At 36.6% G+C, this 17,354-nt stretch overlaps 1 protein-coding gene across 4 annotated transcripts in view; it reads right to left on the minus strand.

The window, feature by feature from the left end:
• The window catches only part of LOC150103677 (ras GTPase-activating protein raskol-like), a 770,313-nt gene that overhangs the window by 214,889 nt on the left and 538,070 nt on the right, over nt 1-17,354 (minus strand). For all 4 annotated transcript variants that reach the window (XM_090396487.1, XM_090396486.1, XM_090396489.1 and 1 more), the window contains one exon: nt 4,051-4,170. In XM_090396487.1, the coding sequence (XP_090252613.1) occupies nt 4,051-4,170 (120 nt within the window). The remainder of the gene's footprint in view (nt 1-4,050; nt 4,171-17,354) is intronic.

Consider the following 17,354-nt stretch of genomic DNA (forward strand, 5'->3'; position numbering starts at 1 on the left):
GTATCCAACTCCATGGAGGTTATTATGTTAATAATAATAATAATAATAATAATAATAATAATAATTTTTTTTTGGTCCAGCCAATACCAAGAAATTAAAAAGGAATTTCTTCAACTATCAAAGAAGCACAGAAGATTTGGGCTTCCAGTCTTAAAATTCTGCTCTTTAATCAATATAATTTCAATAATCCATAAAGTATTGTATACCAGTCACACATGTTCAGTCCTTCTCCAGTACTACCTGCGTTTTCATCTTTTCCCTAGTTGAAATAAATGATTATATTATAAAGACCCAAAAGTTGAGATTATTGAATACTATAACATTTTATGCTTAATACGTTCACTGCCACGCTACTTCGGCATAGTCTGTTCCTGTACACCGAGCAATTTCACTTCTTCAAGGTCAGTATGGTAATCTCGTTGCCGGCGGTAAGTGTCATACGAGTATACTCATAGTTGGCTTGTGCAGAGCATATACCATCTATGAGAATACACAGTTTTGATGCTAGCTCCACAAGCCAAGCATTTTCACTTCTTCAAGGTCAGTACAGTAATCTCGTTACCAGCAGTAAGCATCATACGAGTATACTCGTAGCTGGTTTACCAACTACGAGTACTCGTAGTTGTCAGTGAACGTGTTAACTCTATGATTGCTACAACATTCTGGCATTGACATTCTTTCCATTAAAAAATAGTAAAATTTGGTATAAGGAAATCTTTAATCTCTTTTGTTGGAGACTTCTGCAGTTGGGTAATGACAACAACACTTTGTTTCATAACTTATTGAAGTTCTAAGGATACCCTAATAGGAGAGATCTTGCTTGGAGATTTGCACATGATCACCTTCCAGTCAATACCATCAAATGGAGGTACTTTAACATCCTAGAACCAATCTGTGACATCTTTTACAAATTGGAAACAGGAGAACATGCATTATACAGCTGCCCTCTTGCTCTGCATATTTGGAACAGATTACTTACAACAGAACAGGTTATTTTTTGCAGTACTTACCACCTGTCAGCAATGGAAAGAGAATTTCGATTTTTATAATTAATCAATTAAAATACAATTTAAGGAAGGTTAGAAAGAAACATGGATTTGAAAACCAGCAATACGACATACAACTGCTTTATAATACTGTATATTGGAAATTTTATTGTTCAATCAGATGATTTTTGTATTTAGATCGAAGCATTCTAGGAGATATTAAATTTGTGGCTAAGTGGTGTAGACTACCCACATTACACAATATTCATATGAGGAGGAGATAAATTTTTGTCTATTTTTGCTATGAGAGGTTTTTTAAATGGTTCCATCCTCTTCGTTTAATGTGGTCTTATAGTCAATTGCAGTGATGACTGGAGAGCAATCCCAGGCAGAGAAGGCCAATTCAAGGCAGTTAACTCAGATAAGGCTGACCACCTAGGTATCAGTCATCCTTACACTTTACTTTCATTTTAAAAATTTTATGGAATTTACAACCATGTTAAAAAACTTTTTTATTATCCCGACGTTTTGATCTTCACATCAAGATCATCATCTGGAGCGTACATAAGTATACAGAACAAGCTGAGTTACATCATTAACTGTGAGCTAGAGAAACAATGATTTGATCACATGTTATTCTACTGGCATGACCTCTCGTGAATAAAAAAAATAAATAAATAAATAAATAAAAAAAAATAAATAAAAAATGAAATTAAAAATAAAATTAAAAATAAAATAAAATAAAATTTTTTTACATCAAGCTAAATTCTATTTTTACAATGACAGGAGTAAACATTCTTTTGGATGGTTTTCTTTCAGAAACAATTGGTGTCCTATTTTTAGTATTACAATTCCTATTTTTGATTTACAATACTGGATTTTCTACAGTCCTGTTAATAGTTGTTCTTGATGAGGAAGGTCGAATATATGCCTTCCATATGTTTGGGATTTTTAAACCATCATTGTTGTTCAGATTGGGGTGGTTGCTGATAATCTCGCAGGCTTCCTTGAATTTCCGTTCGTACCATGTTCTAGTGTGATGTAGACAGCTGGTGGTTTTCCAGTCAATTCTGTGTAAGGTATTCAGGGCATGATCAGAAAGGCCAGCTTCACCATAATTATTATATTTAATGTGTCGTTTATGTTATTTTTGTCTAGTAGGAATAGTGCGTCCTGTTTCTCCTATATATGGTATGTTGCAAGTACAATAAATCCGGTATACTCCAGGGTGAGCTAGTGGAGGGAGTGGGTCTTTGGATGAGTTGAGTAAGTTTTTTAATTTTGCAGGAGGTTTAAAGGTGTGAGGTTGTACTTTTGTAGTACTCTGTTTATTTTGTTTGATATTCCTTTAATGTAGGGAATGGTTATAGTTTTACTGTAGTCTGGTTTGTCTTTGTTTTTTATTGTAGTTTTGTAGAGAATTTTGTTTATAGTATTTTGGCTGTATCCGTTTTTTGTAGGTTATTACTGATAATTTTAAACTCGTCTTTCAGTGCCTGTTCACTGGAACAAATCGTCTGAGCTCTGTTTTTTAGCGTGTTGATGACACCTAGTTTTTGTGTTGGGTGGTGGTAGGAGTTTATGTGTATATATTGTCCCGTATGTGTCGGTTTTCAGTAAACAGTGAAGGAAAGATTGCCCGAGGGAAGATGTGTGACAAGTGTATCTAGAAACAGAAGTGTGCTGTGTTTTTCAATTACAATTGTGAACTGTATGCGTTTGTGTTGTTTGTTTAGGTGGCTAAGGAATGTGTCTAATGTTTGGTGGCCATGGGACCAAATCACGAAAACATCGTCAACGTATCTAAGCCAGACTTTGGGTTTTAGAGGGGAGGAATCTAGGGCAAGTTGCTCAAAATGTTCCATGTAAAAGTTAGCAATAGGGTGGGGGGGGATAATGGCGAGCCCATGGCTGTGCCTTCTTTTTGTAAGTAGAAGGCGTTTTGCCATACAAAATAACCCGACCGTAATACATGCGCAAAAAGCGCCGTGATATCTGGAGGGAATTTGTTTTGTAGGAGAAAGATTGTGTCATTGATTGGGACATTCGTAAAGAGGGCAGAGATGTCAAAACTGACTAATAAATCATCTTTTTCTAATGTAATGTCTTTGATGATGTTTATGAAGTGTTGTGTGTTTTTGATATAGGAGGGGGAATGACCTACCAACTCCTTGAGTGTTGCCGCTAATTTTTTGGCTAAGTGATACATCGGGCTATCAATTCTTTCAATGATAGGTCTTAGTGGGGTGTTTTCTTTATGAATTTTTGGTAGCCCATAAATTCTAGGGGAGCGCGTAATGAGGGAACAGTTTTTTGATTGTATCTTCAGGCCACAAAAGAAAGGATCCTTACACTTTAGTTTCAATTGGTCTTTTGTTCATCTATACAAGATTGGTGAAAAAGAAAAACTGATAGCCTTTGGCAATACGATGATATGAAAGAGCAGATGCCTTTCTCTATCTCCCATACTATCTATCTGCCTTTTCTGTCTCCTAATACTATCAGGCTCTCTTGCATCCCCTATACTAATTACTTTAGGCCTATGATGAGCACCATTTTACTTTTTCATCTGAATAAAGGTCGAAACCGGTGTGGGTAGTGGTCCTTCCTTAATGCATAGCATTATGCATATCCTAGAATATGTGCATTGTATTATTAAGTCATTAGCCTCTATATACAAGTAGCCCAGTCATGAAGTGACTTCACATACAAACTTTGTTTGCTTACACTTCGATAAAGGATGAAATCAAGAATATAATTTCTTGGCATCTTTAATTTATAGTATAACCAAGTGGAAAAATTTTCATCATACTCCAATAATTATTTGTTTTCCTAATGAAAATATCTGGTAAGTTATATAATTCCTTTGTTTCACAAAAATATACACCGATTGTTCTAATAATATTTAGGTGGTAATAATAATAATAATAATAATATTTGATTTATCCCTTAAGTGAATCCAAATATGTATCTTCTAATTTATTATAATTTTTTAATTTCTAGAGTCAGTAATATATCAATAACTTTATAGATAACAGATACCTATATTATTAAGCACACTAACCTTGTCTGTAATTCGAGAGATGCATTCTTCAAGGAGTCCATGTAGTATTGCTAGCTCTCTTCCTGTATCAATATGACCATCAAAATCACACTGGGATGGATGGTGAGTAACAACAGCATCCTGTTGGAAATATATGTATGTAAATAAACACACACACACACACACACACACACACACACACACACACACACACACACACACACACACACACACACACACACACACACACACACACACACACACACACACACACAAAGAAGCTTTTTAAGCTTCAGTAATCCTTTAATCACAAAGTAAACATTTCACAGATGAATTGCAATACTTTTATTCTGTTAACATGCTCCTCCAAATTAAATTCTACCTATTAGCAGTAGACGACTTATTTGTTACCAAAATAAAAAGTAATATGGAATAATTCATTGAAAAATTGATATATATTGTGGAATCAGGTGGATTTTCTAATACATGCATGCATGCATGCTTATCTTTTGTCGTATATTCCGTTCTGTTTTTGTGATACAACCAAGTATAGAATATAATCAAATCAGATCTAAGGCATCAATGTCTTACAGATTGATAGCAGATGATGCCTTATGAAAAATAGCTTGTGAAATAAGTAGAAAATAAGACAGACGACATTTCTGTCTTATTTCCAGGACTCAGCTTTTGACTCATATGACTTTTATAATTACTATATATGTCAGAGTATAGGACGACCAGTGTATATGACAAGGCCTAAATTTTAGGCTATTTTTAGGTTTTAAGCTTATGTCGGTTGTATAAGATGATCCCCCCCAATTCTTCTTTCTTGTATTAATGCACATTAGGTATTGTTGTTATATCTGTTATTTTTATATCTATGCATATCTGTTATTTTTTTGCATAGCATAGATTAAGTATTTATGCAAATTACCCTAATTAAAAGTGATTAGCCCCAATTTTAATTAATTATTAATTTTACATTTTTTGTTTAATTTTAGGATTATTAAAATTGTTATCATTTAAAATCATGGAACCAGAAACAAAACGAAGAAAGTATAAAGCTCGATTTAAAATAAGGGTAATTGAAATGCAAAGCAAACTAATAATTGTGCTGCTGCAAGAAAGTTTGATATAACCAAAAAGATGGTAAGAGAATGGAGGAAGAAAGAAGATATTTTAAAAAAATTGCCAAAGAAAAACTGCGATGTGAACGGGGACCACCCGATGGCCGCAATTGGAAAATCACATTGCAGAATGGGTATTCGAACAAAAGCAGAATGGTTATCTTGTTACAAGAAATATGATTAGAGCATATAAACTAAAATGGTCAAGATTAAATCTGGATGAAAGTATAGAATTTCAAGCTACTTCAGGATGGTGCAATCGTTTTATGAACAGCCAAAATCTGGTAATATGATAAAAAACGAAAATTGCTCAAAAACTACCAGCAGATCTTGACCAAAAACTTACCAGTTTCAATAAATTTATTATTCAGTTGAGACAAGAAAATAAATTTCAATCGTCAAATACTGGAAATATGGATGAAACTCCTATGAGCTTTGATATGATAAGCAATAAAACAGTGGAGTCTAAAGGTATGAGTGTGCTAGTTCGAAGTACAGGTCATGAAAAAACAAGGTTTACGGTTGTATTGTCATGTATGGCTGATGGAACCAAGTTAAAACTAATGATCATCTTCAACCTAAAACTAAACCTAAGATAAAATTTCCTTCAGGTGTTTTTGTACATTTTCACAAAAAAGTATGGATGGACGAAAATGGTGCGAAATTATAGATACATAATGTGTGGAACATGCAACCAGTCAGTATAATGAAGAAACACAGTTTATTAGTATGGGATATGTTTCATAATCATTTAACTGAGAATACTAAAAGTCTTCTAGAAAAAAATAACACAAAAAATTGCTGTTATACCAGGTGGTTTAACTTCTATATTGCAACCACTAGGCGCCTGCTTGAACAACTCATTTAAAGATCACATACGAGAAGAGTGGAATAATTGGATGTTGACTGGTGAAAAATCATTTACAAATGGTGGATCTATGCATGCTGCATCACTTGATATTTTGTGCAATTTTGTGATCAAAGCATGGAATAATGTAAAAGTAGAGACTGTAATAAAATCATTTAAAAAGTGTGGTATCTCTAATCTTATGGATGATACGGAAGATGATCTGTTGTGGGACACTGATGACGATGAAAAACGAAATTAATTCACCGGATTCGAACTGGGATCCATATGACGATTATTTAAACAATGAATCTGAAGAACTATTTTCAACAGATGATGAAGAAAATTAACATGAAAATTGAGGTTAATAATTATTATTTTTTTTTAAGACTTACATCTATGTAATATTTTAAATAAATTTATGTAACAAAAAATTAATCTTATTTGTTTGTAAACACTGCCTATTTTCTTATATAACGATGTATTGTAACTACCTAAATGTTCATCCAAGAAATTAAACTTACCTTTTTTTATACTTGCCGTATAAGACGACCATGATTTCAAGGGATTTTCTGTAGTATTTGAGAGTTGTCTTATATGCCGACATATATGGTATTTATAATTATAATCATATGACTTTTATAATATAAAAATATGTACAAATAACAAATTTGTATGTGTAAGGTGTTTGTAAGGCTTTTAGAGATCTAATCATTGGCAATAATTTTTGGACAGAATGAAATGCTTATCTTCTTTTGGAACTTAGGAAGCTAAAAGACATCTCCTCTCCTAATGTTTATCAATCTACCTATTTCATGTGCAAACCTTTCTTCTGTGCACAGATGTTTTCTTTTGACTTAAAAAATACTAACACAATCAGAGTTGTTTAGTACCTTTAGAAAATCTGTCCATAAGAAATTCCAGAACTTCTGAGTTTTTTTTTAATTTTTTATTTATTTTTATGTGATTCCCAGCCATGAAAAGTTCTAAAGCTATAGTACATTAGTACCATTTGCAGGATGTGGATTTTTTCTATTTTATTGTTTGATTTTGTGATTTCTTTTGTCTTTTATTTTTTTTTTTACATAATTCAGAAACATTGCTCTAGAGACCAAACAGAACTTTCAAGCCTCTTCAGGCCTCCAGTAAGCAGAGTGGTGGTTCTCACCCCAGGGATGAAGTTCATATCCCATCTAAAGACCATTACACACAACTGCACCTACAGCAGGATTTGAGCCTACAGCCTACTGGTTTTGGGCGTAGATACAGTAACTACTCAGTCAAATAGGCTGGCAGACATGTGGATGGTTCTATATACTGAGACTACATCCAGGCTACTAATGTAGCCTCTGTGTTAGCTGCACTTATAGTTTTGGGATTAAGAGCATCAAGTTGATGTACAGTGCATCCTATTATTTGCTTTCCACTCACTAGGGTTTCAATTATTATTATTATTATTATTACACGACACCTCCAGGGAGTCCAAGGACTCGTTGAGGGAGGGAACCTACTCTACATTTCTCCGTCTCCATCATCATCTACACCGCAGCACCACTACTGCCTACCACCCCCACTAGTATTTTCACAGACAATCATAAACATCCATGCCAATGGTGGGATTTAAACCCACAACACATTCCCCTCAAACATCTAGTGAAATCTCATTCAGTCTCACTGCCTTTTTGGCACTAGAGTACTTAATATACCAAATGATCTATTCACTTGCAATTACCTAACCTGTCACATCAGTCTAGGAATAAAACCTGTTGCACCAGAATGAAATATCCTGATAAAGTGATCATTAAGTTATTATAATTATCATTATGGGCTACTCCATGGAATAAATCTTGTATGGAGACTCGTTAGTACGAGGTGTGTTAGTAGAGGATTTGACAAAATCGTACCAACCTGGTGCGACCATAAAGGATGTAACTGAGTCTATTAGAGAGCAAAACGAAAGGGTGAAAGAAATGATTGTTGTGGCAGGTACAAATGATTTGAAAGGAGATAAAATGGAAATGATAGAAGACCTGAATGAATTGTTTGAAGTAGCAAAAGAAAAGAGTGAGAGAGTTAGAATGATTAGTCTTTTGCCACGGTATGACAGTGAAATGTTTAAAAGGAGGGCTATAATTGCGAATGACTTTATGCGTGGGTTATGTATGACGAGTGGTGTGGAATTTGTGGATGTGTGGAGTGAGTTTGATGGGCGAAAGGATCTATATAAGATGGATGGCTTGCATTTGAATGGTTACGGTGTAAGAAGACTTGAGAAAGTGTTGCTGAATGTAGTGGATGTGCAAATTCAGGGAAACTAGATTTGTTAGGGGGGGGAGTAGAGATACAGTCCTTATGGAGGCAGTTGAATGTAAGAATGAATATAATATGCCAGAGCAAATAAGGACAACAAATCAGAGTGGGATAGTTAATATAAGGCATCAAGGTAGGGTTGGGGCTAATGGGGGTCTTAAATTCATGTACACTAATACCAGGAGTATTAGGAACAAGAAGGAAGAGTTTTTGGCCATGGTTGGCACTTCCAGACCACAGGTTACAGGTATTAGTGAAACATGGCTGACTCTAGATGATATAACTAGTGGGATTGAATGTGATGGGTATAGTGTGTTCAGGAATGACAGAGAGAATAAAATGGGGGAGGAGTATTGTTGATGATAGCTGATGAGCTCCAGCCAAGGAGAATAGAAGTTGAATTGCAGGATACAGAAAAGAGCACATTTGAGGCCATTTGGTGTGAGATTGTGGCTAGCAGAACTAAATATATTGGGTGCTGCTATAGACCAGGTGATGGAAAAGATGGTGGTGACAGTATGCACAAGCAAATAGAAGAAATGGGTGGAAGGAGGGTGATTATTATGGGAGATTTCAACTATGGTCGCATTGATTGGAGTGAGGAGAGGACACACGGGAGGAAGGAACTGGATTTTATGCGGTTATTAAGGGATAACTATCTGCGACAGCATGTAATGGAAAATACTAGGGGTCAGAGAGTGCTTGACCTAGTAATTACATCTGAGGATTTGGCTGTAACAAATATGACCACATTGCCACCAATCGGTGAGAGTGATCATAGGGTCTTAACTTGGGAGGTGGCTAAAGGTGTAGAATTTTCAATTAAGACAGGGTACATGTGGAATTATCGGGCGGGAAAGTATGACAAGCTTAGGAGTTTGATTGGTTCAGTGCCATGGCATGTACAACTGCAAGGACTAGAAGTTGATAGTGCATGGGAGGTAGTTAAGAAGTGCTTGCATGAAGCAATGGCTGACTGTATACCTAGAGTCCGAATAATAAATCAAGTAGGGGTTAAATGGATGAATAACACCATTAAGCTTGAGTTGCAAAAAAAGAAACAACTATGGAGGGAATTTAAGGAGAAGGGTGACCGGCAGGCACATGAACGGTATAAAGCGCAGGCCAGAAGGGTGACGAGTGTGGTAAGAAAAGCAAAAAAGGATTACGAAAGAACATTGGCCATGCAGGCTAAAGAGAATCCTAAACAGTTTTTTAGATATGTAGCAAGTAAAAGGAAAAATGTACATGGCAGATTGATTTTAAAGAATGCCGATGGTAGGGAGGTAACTGAATCAGTTGAGATAGTGGAGTTACTGAGTGAGCACTTTGCAAAAGTATATCATCCAGGTGGTGACATTGCAGAAACGAATAAACCAGTAGATTATACGGGAATTGTGGTTAATGAAGTGGAAGTGAGTAGTCTATTGCATAACCTCAATGTCAATACATCTGTGGGATTGGATGGTATACCAGCTCGTGTTGTACGAGAAGCAGCTAAAGAATTGTCAGTACCCTTGACCATTTTGTTTAATTTGAGTCTCGGGTAGGGAGGTAACTGAATGTGGTTAGTCCCGAGTGGGTGGAAAGAGGGGAAAATAGTTCCACTGCATAAAGGTGGTTCCAAGACTGCTGTTGTAAATTACCGACCGATTAGCATATCAGGAATCATTGTCAAGGTCTTAGAGAAAATAGTCAAGAGAAAAATACAAGATTGGATAGAAGAAAATGGGATACTGTATCGGGGACAGCATGGTTTTGTGAAGGGTAGGTCATGCCTCAGTAACTTGCTCACGTATTATAACACAGTGACGGCTGAACTGGATAAGGGTAATGGGTTTACGGTGATTCTACTGGACCTTGCCAAGGCCTTTGACAGGATTCCACATGGAATTCTAATCAGTAAATTGCAGCATATGGGAATGGACATAGGGTTGGTGAGATGGATAGGAGGGTGGTTGACGGAGAGATATCAGAGAGTGGTTTACTCGGGAGTAGAGTCCACAAGACGGCCTGTGACTAGTGGTGTGCCACAAGGATCTGTTCTTGGACCACTGCTGTTTAATTTGTTCATAAATGATATAGGAAATGATCTGAGAGGAACAGTTCATTTGTTTGCGGATGATGCGAAGTTGGGTAGAGCAATAGTGAATGAAGATGACGTCAAAATTTTGCACGATGACTTGGATAGATTGGAGGTCTGGGCTAAGGAGAATGGATGTCAGTTTAATGTGGCAAAATGTAAGGTTATGCATTTTGGGGTGAAAAGATTGGCGGCAGTTTACTGCATTGGTGGAACCCTGCTCCAGGAAATTGATGAGGCACGAGATTTAGGAGTGTTGGTAGATAAGGAATTGAAATTTAGGGGACACATTGCAAAAGTGACCAAAACAGCTCATCAAATCACTTGGTTGCTGAAGAATACGTTGACAAGTAGAGACAAGCAGGTTATTGTTCCTCTCTATCGAGCCTTGATAAGACCCCATCTAGACTACTGTGCTCAGATTTGGTCACCTAGGTTTCTTCTTGATGGGGAGGAGGTGGAGAGGATCCAGAGGCGAGTGACCAAGATGATAGCAGGTCTGTGGAATGAACCGTATGAGAACAGGTTGAGGATTTGTGGGTTGCAAAAATTGGTTGATAGGCGGAGGAGGGGAGATATGATTGAGACATTCAAATTACTGAAGGGTTTCTATAAAATTAATTCAGAAGATATTTTTGATAACAGGGCTGGTTGTGGGAGGACTAGGGGACATCCATGGAAACTGGGCAAAAGTGTGGTTAGTAAAGGTGTTAGAGCTGGGTTCTTTACTTTTAGAGTAGTGAATGAGTGGAATGCGCTCCCTGAGTCTGTGGTGGATGCTGTGACAGTGAATGAGTTTAAGGCGAGGTATGATAGATACTGTATGAATGTCAAATAGTTGTAATGAATATGATTTGGGGCCTCCCTCGATGAGTCTAGTGACTCCCTGGAGTTGCCCGTAATAATAGTAATAGTAATAATAGTAATAAATCTTCAACCTTAGACTCATCAAGGGAGGTCCTAAACATCATGTCAAGCATTATCCAACTTTGCACAGTATCTATCATACTTTGCTTTGAATTCATTCACATTCACAGCACCCAAAACAGCTTCCACTCATTCACCACCAAGCAAAAAAAATCTAGTCCTGACCCCCCCCGCTAAGTATACTCTTACTCAGTTTCCAAGAATGGCTCCTAATTTTTCCACCACCAGACCTGTTCTGAAAAATTTCCTCTGTATTAATCTTGTAAAAACCCTTCAGATATTTATATGTCTCAATCATATCACTCCTTTTCTAGCTATCAACCAATCTCTACAACCAACAAAGCTTCAATTCCTCCCCCCTCCTCATAAAGTTCATTCCATAGACCTGCTACCATCTTGGCCACTCACTTTTGGATCCTCTTCACCTCCTCCTCACCCCCAAGAAACCCAGGTGACCAAATCTGCACACAGTAGTCAAAATAGAGTCTTACAAGCCTCTATAAAAAGTGTAATAATAATCTGCTTGTCTCTGCTCATCAGGGTATTCTTCAGTAACCAAGTAACCAATGAGCTGCTTTAGCCACTTTTGTAATATGCCCTCTAAACTTTAACCCCCTATCCACTAACTTCCCCAAATTCCTGGCTTCATTGATTTCCTGGAGTACAGTTCCATCTAAAATCATAGTTGTAGAACTCAGTTTAATTAGTCATCCAAGCAAAATTTTCCTAAACGTCTTACTGTCTAGGATTGAGAGGAAAATAGAAAGTGTACTTACAGAGAACCAAGTAGAATTCTGTAAAAAGAGATATTTATTTACAAAACATGAATAATTTATTTACAATACATCTCATTGAAGAAAAATATATGGAACATAATAAAATACTATGTCACAATTTTATAAATATACAGAAGGCATTTGATTCAGTATGGAAAGAGGTATTGTGGAGAATACTGAACCAATATGGAATATATAATAAAATAGTACGCCTAATTAAAACTTTACCGTTCCTCAGAAATGTTAACAGAAATCAGTAGCAACTACAGCACTGATGAAACTGACCTAAGAGCAGAGCATGAACACCAGTTACAAGAATTAACAACTGTTTCTAAGACAGTAATTATGAGTTAAAGATCAGTATTCACAAATCAAATATGATGTTTTCAGGCAATAACCCTACGAAAATTTCAGTTAATGATGAAAAATTGGAAGAAGTAGAAAGATTCACCTACTTGGGAAGCATACAACATAGAGATGGCTGGTCTAAATATGACATTAAAGCCTGCATTATTAAAGCAACTGTTGCCCTTCAGAGAAACACCCACTTTGAAAGGACAGTAAAATACAGCTATTACAAGACACTACCTCATTGATACTCTTGTTAACCCTGTCTTACTATACAGATGTGAGAGTTGGACATTGCTAAAGGAAAATGAGAAAAGATTGTTAGCTTTCGAGATAAAGTAGTACAGAAAATGGCATACATAACAAATAACGAGGTTAGAAGGAAAATCTGCTCTATTGCTAGAACACGAGAAAATATTATCACTAAAATACATCAGCAACAGCTCTGTGGTTGTGCCACATAGCCAGATCAGATAGCTTACCTAAATTAGCACCAGAAGGCTTGACTTCTGGTAAAAGACATCAGGGATGACCTAGAATCACCTGGATAGATATTAGAAAGTGGACTGTTTCTTTGTTCTCCACTTTGTTAACGAGATCCCAAGACAGAAACATGTGCAGAGAGTATGCTAGGACTGTCATTTTAGTTCCTCTCAGATCCTTTCCTATATCATTAATGTATAAATTAAATAGCAGAAGCCCGAGAACAGAGCCCTGTGGCACACCACTAGTCACAGGCAAAAACTAGGTCTGGTTTTATCGAGCTGGCTATCACACAACACCTATTCACAGGTGCAATCTTAATACAGCATGACGTGGAAACATTTTTGCTTGCTGCATTTCTGCCCTGAGCCAGTTCACTAAACAGTTTCATCTGCATAAAGTGCACAACTGCATTCTCCATCCAATACAGTTATTCTTCCATGGTCATTCATTCTCCTCCTGGAAAAAGCACAAAATAACTCTCCAGGATTTTCTTTGGCTTGCAGTGCTGTCCTCTTCTCGTATTTCCTTTACTTATCACTTTCCTAACTTGTATTATACTCCTCACAACTTACTCTTCACTTCCCTATTTATACCACAACCATAACCTCATCTTTATTCATAAGTTCTTGTTTCACTCAAAAACCTATTTGGAATATTTAGGAATAAAGCTTGTGAATGATCTTGTTAAATAATTCCGTAACTGACTTCCAGGGTTTCTTTCTCCCCTCCCCAAGTTCTTCCACCTATGGCATACATCTTGGTTGTATGTTTGTTGTAATCACATAGCTTGCAATTCCATATTGCTCCCTTTCTTCTTGAAACTTTCACATGCTTGTTTACCTGATTATCAGATGATAATCCATGATTGACTTTTCAACAAGAGAAGAGAAGAGAGATTACATCTCATTATAATTAGAAGACAGTACCTTTTTTTACAGGATAGAAGTCTAAGGGCTGTAGAAAGATAAGTTAACTTGTTTTATATCTATTGTGTGCAATATTGAGAGTTTTTGACTGAATTTAGTTGTGTGATAACTGAAATTGGTGTAGTTCAGTTTTATATTATGTAATGATTAATTATGAAAAATGAACAGTGTGAGAGAATACATGGAGGTCATGGGATGTATGAAGTGAATCAGGAAGGGTTAAGAATAATAGATTTTGCACTTGCATTTGAAATGGTTCTAGTGAATACTTTCTTCAGCAAGAGGGCAGAACATCTGATCACATACAAGAGTAGAGGCATAATAACTCAAATTGACTATTTGATGTCCAGAAGAACATATTTCAAGGAAATGAGAAACTGAGGTATAATTCCTGGAGACCATGTCACTTCAAAGCATCAACTACTTTGCATGGACTTGCATCTCAAAAGATTAAAAATAACAGGAAAACACAAGGAGTGCACAGTATAAAGTGCCTTAAACTGAAGAAGGAAGTAGTGAAGAATAGATTTAAAGAGATTGTACTTACGGAGATAAAAAGAGATCTCAGTAATGTCCAGTGCAGATGCAATCAGAAAATGTGGCAAGGAAATACTGTTAGAAACATCAGAAAAGATAAGAAAAAACAAGAAAACTTGGTGGTGGTGGTGGTGGGAAGAAAATGTGCAAGCAGCGATACAAAGGAAGAAAGCAGCAAAGAAAGTTTGGATGCCTCTCAGAGGGATGAAGATCGTGAACTATACAGAGAGAAGAAGAAAGAAGCAAGAAAAGCAGTGGTGTAAGCAAAAGCATTTAAAATTTGTATGATGAATTAGAAATGATGGAAGGAGAAGATTTACAGGTTGGCTAAATATCAGAGTAAAGCAATGAAAGATATCTCCAAAGTGAAGCAGATTAAGGGAGCAAATGGAATTATAATAAGAAAATTAGAAGCTATTCAGATTAGGTGGAAAGAATATTTTGAGAAATTGATGAATGAGAAAAATGGGAGGCTGTCTGAGTGTGAAAGTGGGACTACCAAATGACTAGAGCGATGGCCAAAATGAAGTGTGGAAAGGCTGTTGGACCAGATGAAATACTAGTGGAGGTCTGGAAAGTGTTAGGAGATGAAGGCATTGAATTAATATGGAATCTGTTGAAGGAGATGTATAGGCGAGAAGTAATTCCTGAGGAATGGAGACAGAGTGTGGGGGTACTTATATATAAAGGAAAGGGAGATATACAAAGCTGTAGTAATTATAGAGGAATTCAACTTATTTCTCATACGATGAAGTTATTAGAAAGAATCATAGATGGAGAGTGGAGAGAGGAAGTAAATATTGCAAAACAGCAATTGGGTTTTATGCTGCAAAGAGGAACTATGGATGTAGTACTTATTCTGAGCCAGATGATCGAAAAATGTATGGAAGGACAACAGGCACTACATGTCGTTTTTATAGATCTCTAGATCTATAAAAATGACATGTAGTGCCTGTTGTCCTTCCATGCATTTTTTGATCATCAATAAGTACTGTGTCATATGCCTTCTAGAGAAGGCATATGACACAGTACCTAGAAAAGAGATATGGAGGAGTTTAAGAGAAAAGAAAGTATGTTAGATTGATACAGGAAATGTGTTAGATTGATACAGGAAATGTACAGAAACGTGCAAGGAGCAACAATTCGGAGATTTTGGGGAATAACAGAGAGTTTTGAGGTAACAGTTGATTTACATCAGGGATCAGCACTCAATCCGTTTCTCTTTAATGTAATAATAGATACTTTGACAGAGCAAGTCAGAGAGAGAGCACCTTGGAGTATGCTATATGCAGATGATATTGTGGTGTGTGCAGAAACAAGAGAGGAAGTGGAACCAAAGCTGCTAATTAGAAGAAAGTGGACTGAGAGTTAACAAGAAAAACGTAATATCTTGTGATCAAAATATCGACACTGAGGAAGATGTGGTGCTGAAGGGTAGAGAGGTCATCAAGAAAGTAGATAAATTCAAATATCTGGGTTGTGGTAGTGGATAGTAAAGGTGAAGTGGAAAGGAAAGGAAAGTCAATAACAGAATTCAGGACAGGATGAAAGAATTGGAAAGAAATGTCAGGAATTTTTTGTGATAGAAACGTTCCAGTGAAACTGAAAAGAAAAATATACAGAACAGTAACAATGAAAGCAACATTAGTACTATAGAAATGAGGATGCTTCAATGGCTCTGTGGAGTAACAAGGAAAGACCAGGTGAGGAATGAACACATCAGAAGTACTGTAAAGGTGACTGCAATTATAAACAAAATACAAGAAGCACTATTAAGATAGTATGAAACGTAATGAGATGTAAAGAAAAATATGACGGACGAAGTATCATGATGAGGAAAATACAAGGAGGAAGAAGAAGACCAAAAGAGGCGGAAAGATAATTATTATTATTTATTATTATTATTACCCATGAAGTCAAAGACTCATTTAGGAGGTCCTTTTATCATACCCACAGTTCATCATACCATGCTTTAAAAACACTCAAATTCTCTGCAGACACCACTCTCTCATTCAAGGCATTCCATGCCTGAGAGAGTGGTGTCTGCATGAAAAAAACCTGCTTCTCACTCCCCAACTCACACCTTCTTTATACAGTTTCCAGGGATGACCTCTGGTTCTCCCCTGATCTCCCACTGTTTTCTGTAGAACCTCTCCAACACTGATCCTATAACAACTCCTTTCTAACTTGTAGGTCTCTATCATATCACCCATCTGCTTCCTATCCACTAAACTGTATAAATTGCATCTTCTCAACCTTTCCTCATATTCGACATTCCAAAGGTTAGAAACTACCTTAGTCAGTCACCTCTGGACCCTTTCCAAAATCTCTTCATCCTTCTGAAAACCAGGTGACCAAATCTGGGCACAGAAGTCCATGTGTGGCCTAATCAAAGCCTTACGCAATGGAACAAGAATCTCCCTAGTTCTACACGTCAGTGTCCTCCGCATCATTCCCAGAAGTCTTTGTGTTGTCTTCACAATTTTGGCAATATGTCCCCTAAATTTCAGATCCTTATCCACTATCACCCCAAGATCTCTTATTTCCTCCACCTCTGACAATATATCCCCCACCAAGCATAAATTCTACACCCCATCTTTGTTTCCCAAATTTTAAAACCTTACATTTTGCAACATTGAACTCGCATCTCCATTCCCGTGCCCAATCACTCAATTTATTCAAGTCTTCTTGTAAGGCCACAACATCTTCTCTACATTTCATGGTTCATCCCAACTTCGCATCATCAGCAAACAACTGAATATCTCTATCCAAATCTTCACCAATATCATTAATATACAAGTTAAACAGCAATGGCCCTAAAACAAACCCCTGATGCACACCACTAGTAACTTTCCTTTTCCTGGATATCACTTCCCCATACACAACTTGTTGATACCTATCAGATAACCAGTCTTCAATCCAATGTACCAATCTAATATCCAATCCCATCCACTCCAG

This window comes from Typopeltis vanoorti, chromosome 8 (genome assembly GCF_054136105.1).
Source record: "Typopeltis vanoorti isolate ZY-2024b chromosome 8, IOZ_Tvanoo_1.0, whole genome shotgun sequence".
Classification (NCBI taxonomy): Eukaryota; Metazoa; Arthropoda; class Arachnida; order Uropygi; family Thelyphonidae; genus Typopeltis; species Typopeltis vanoorti.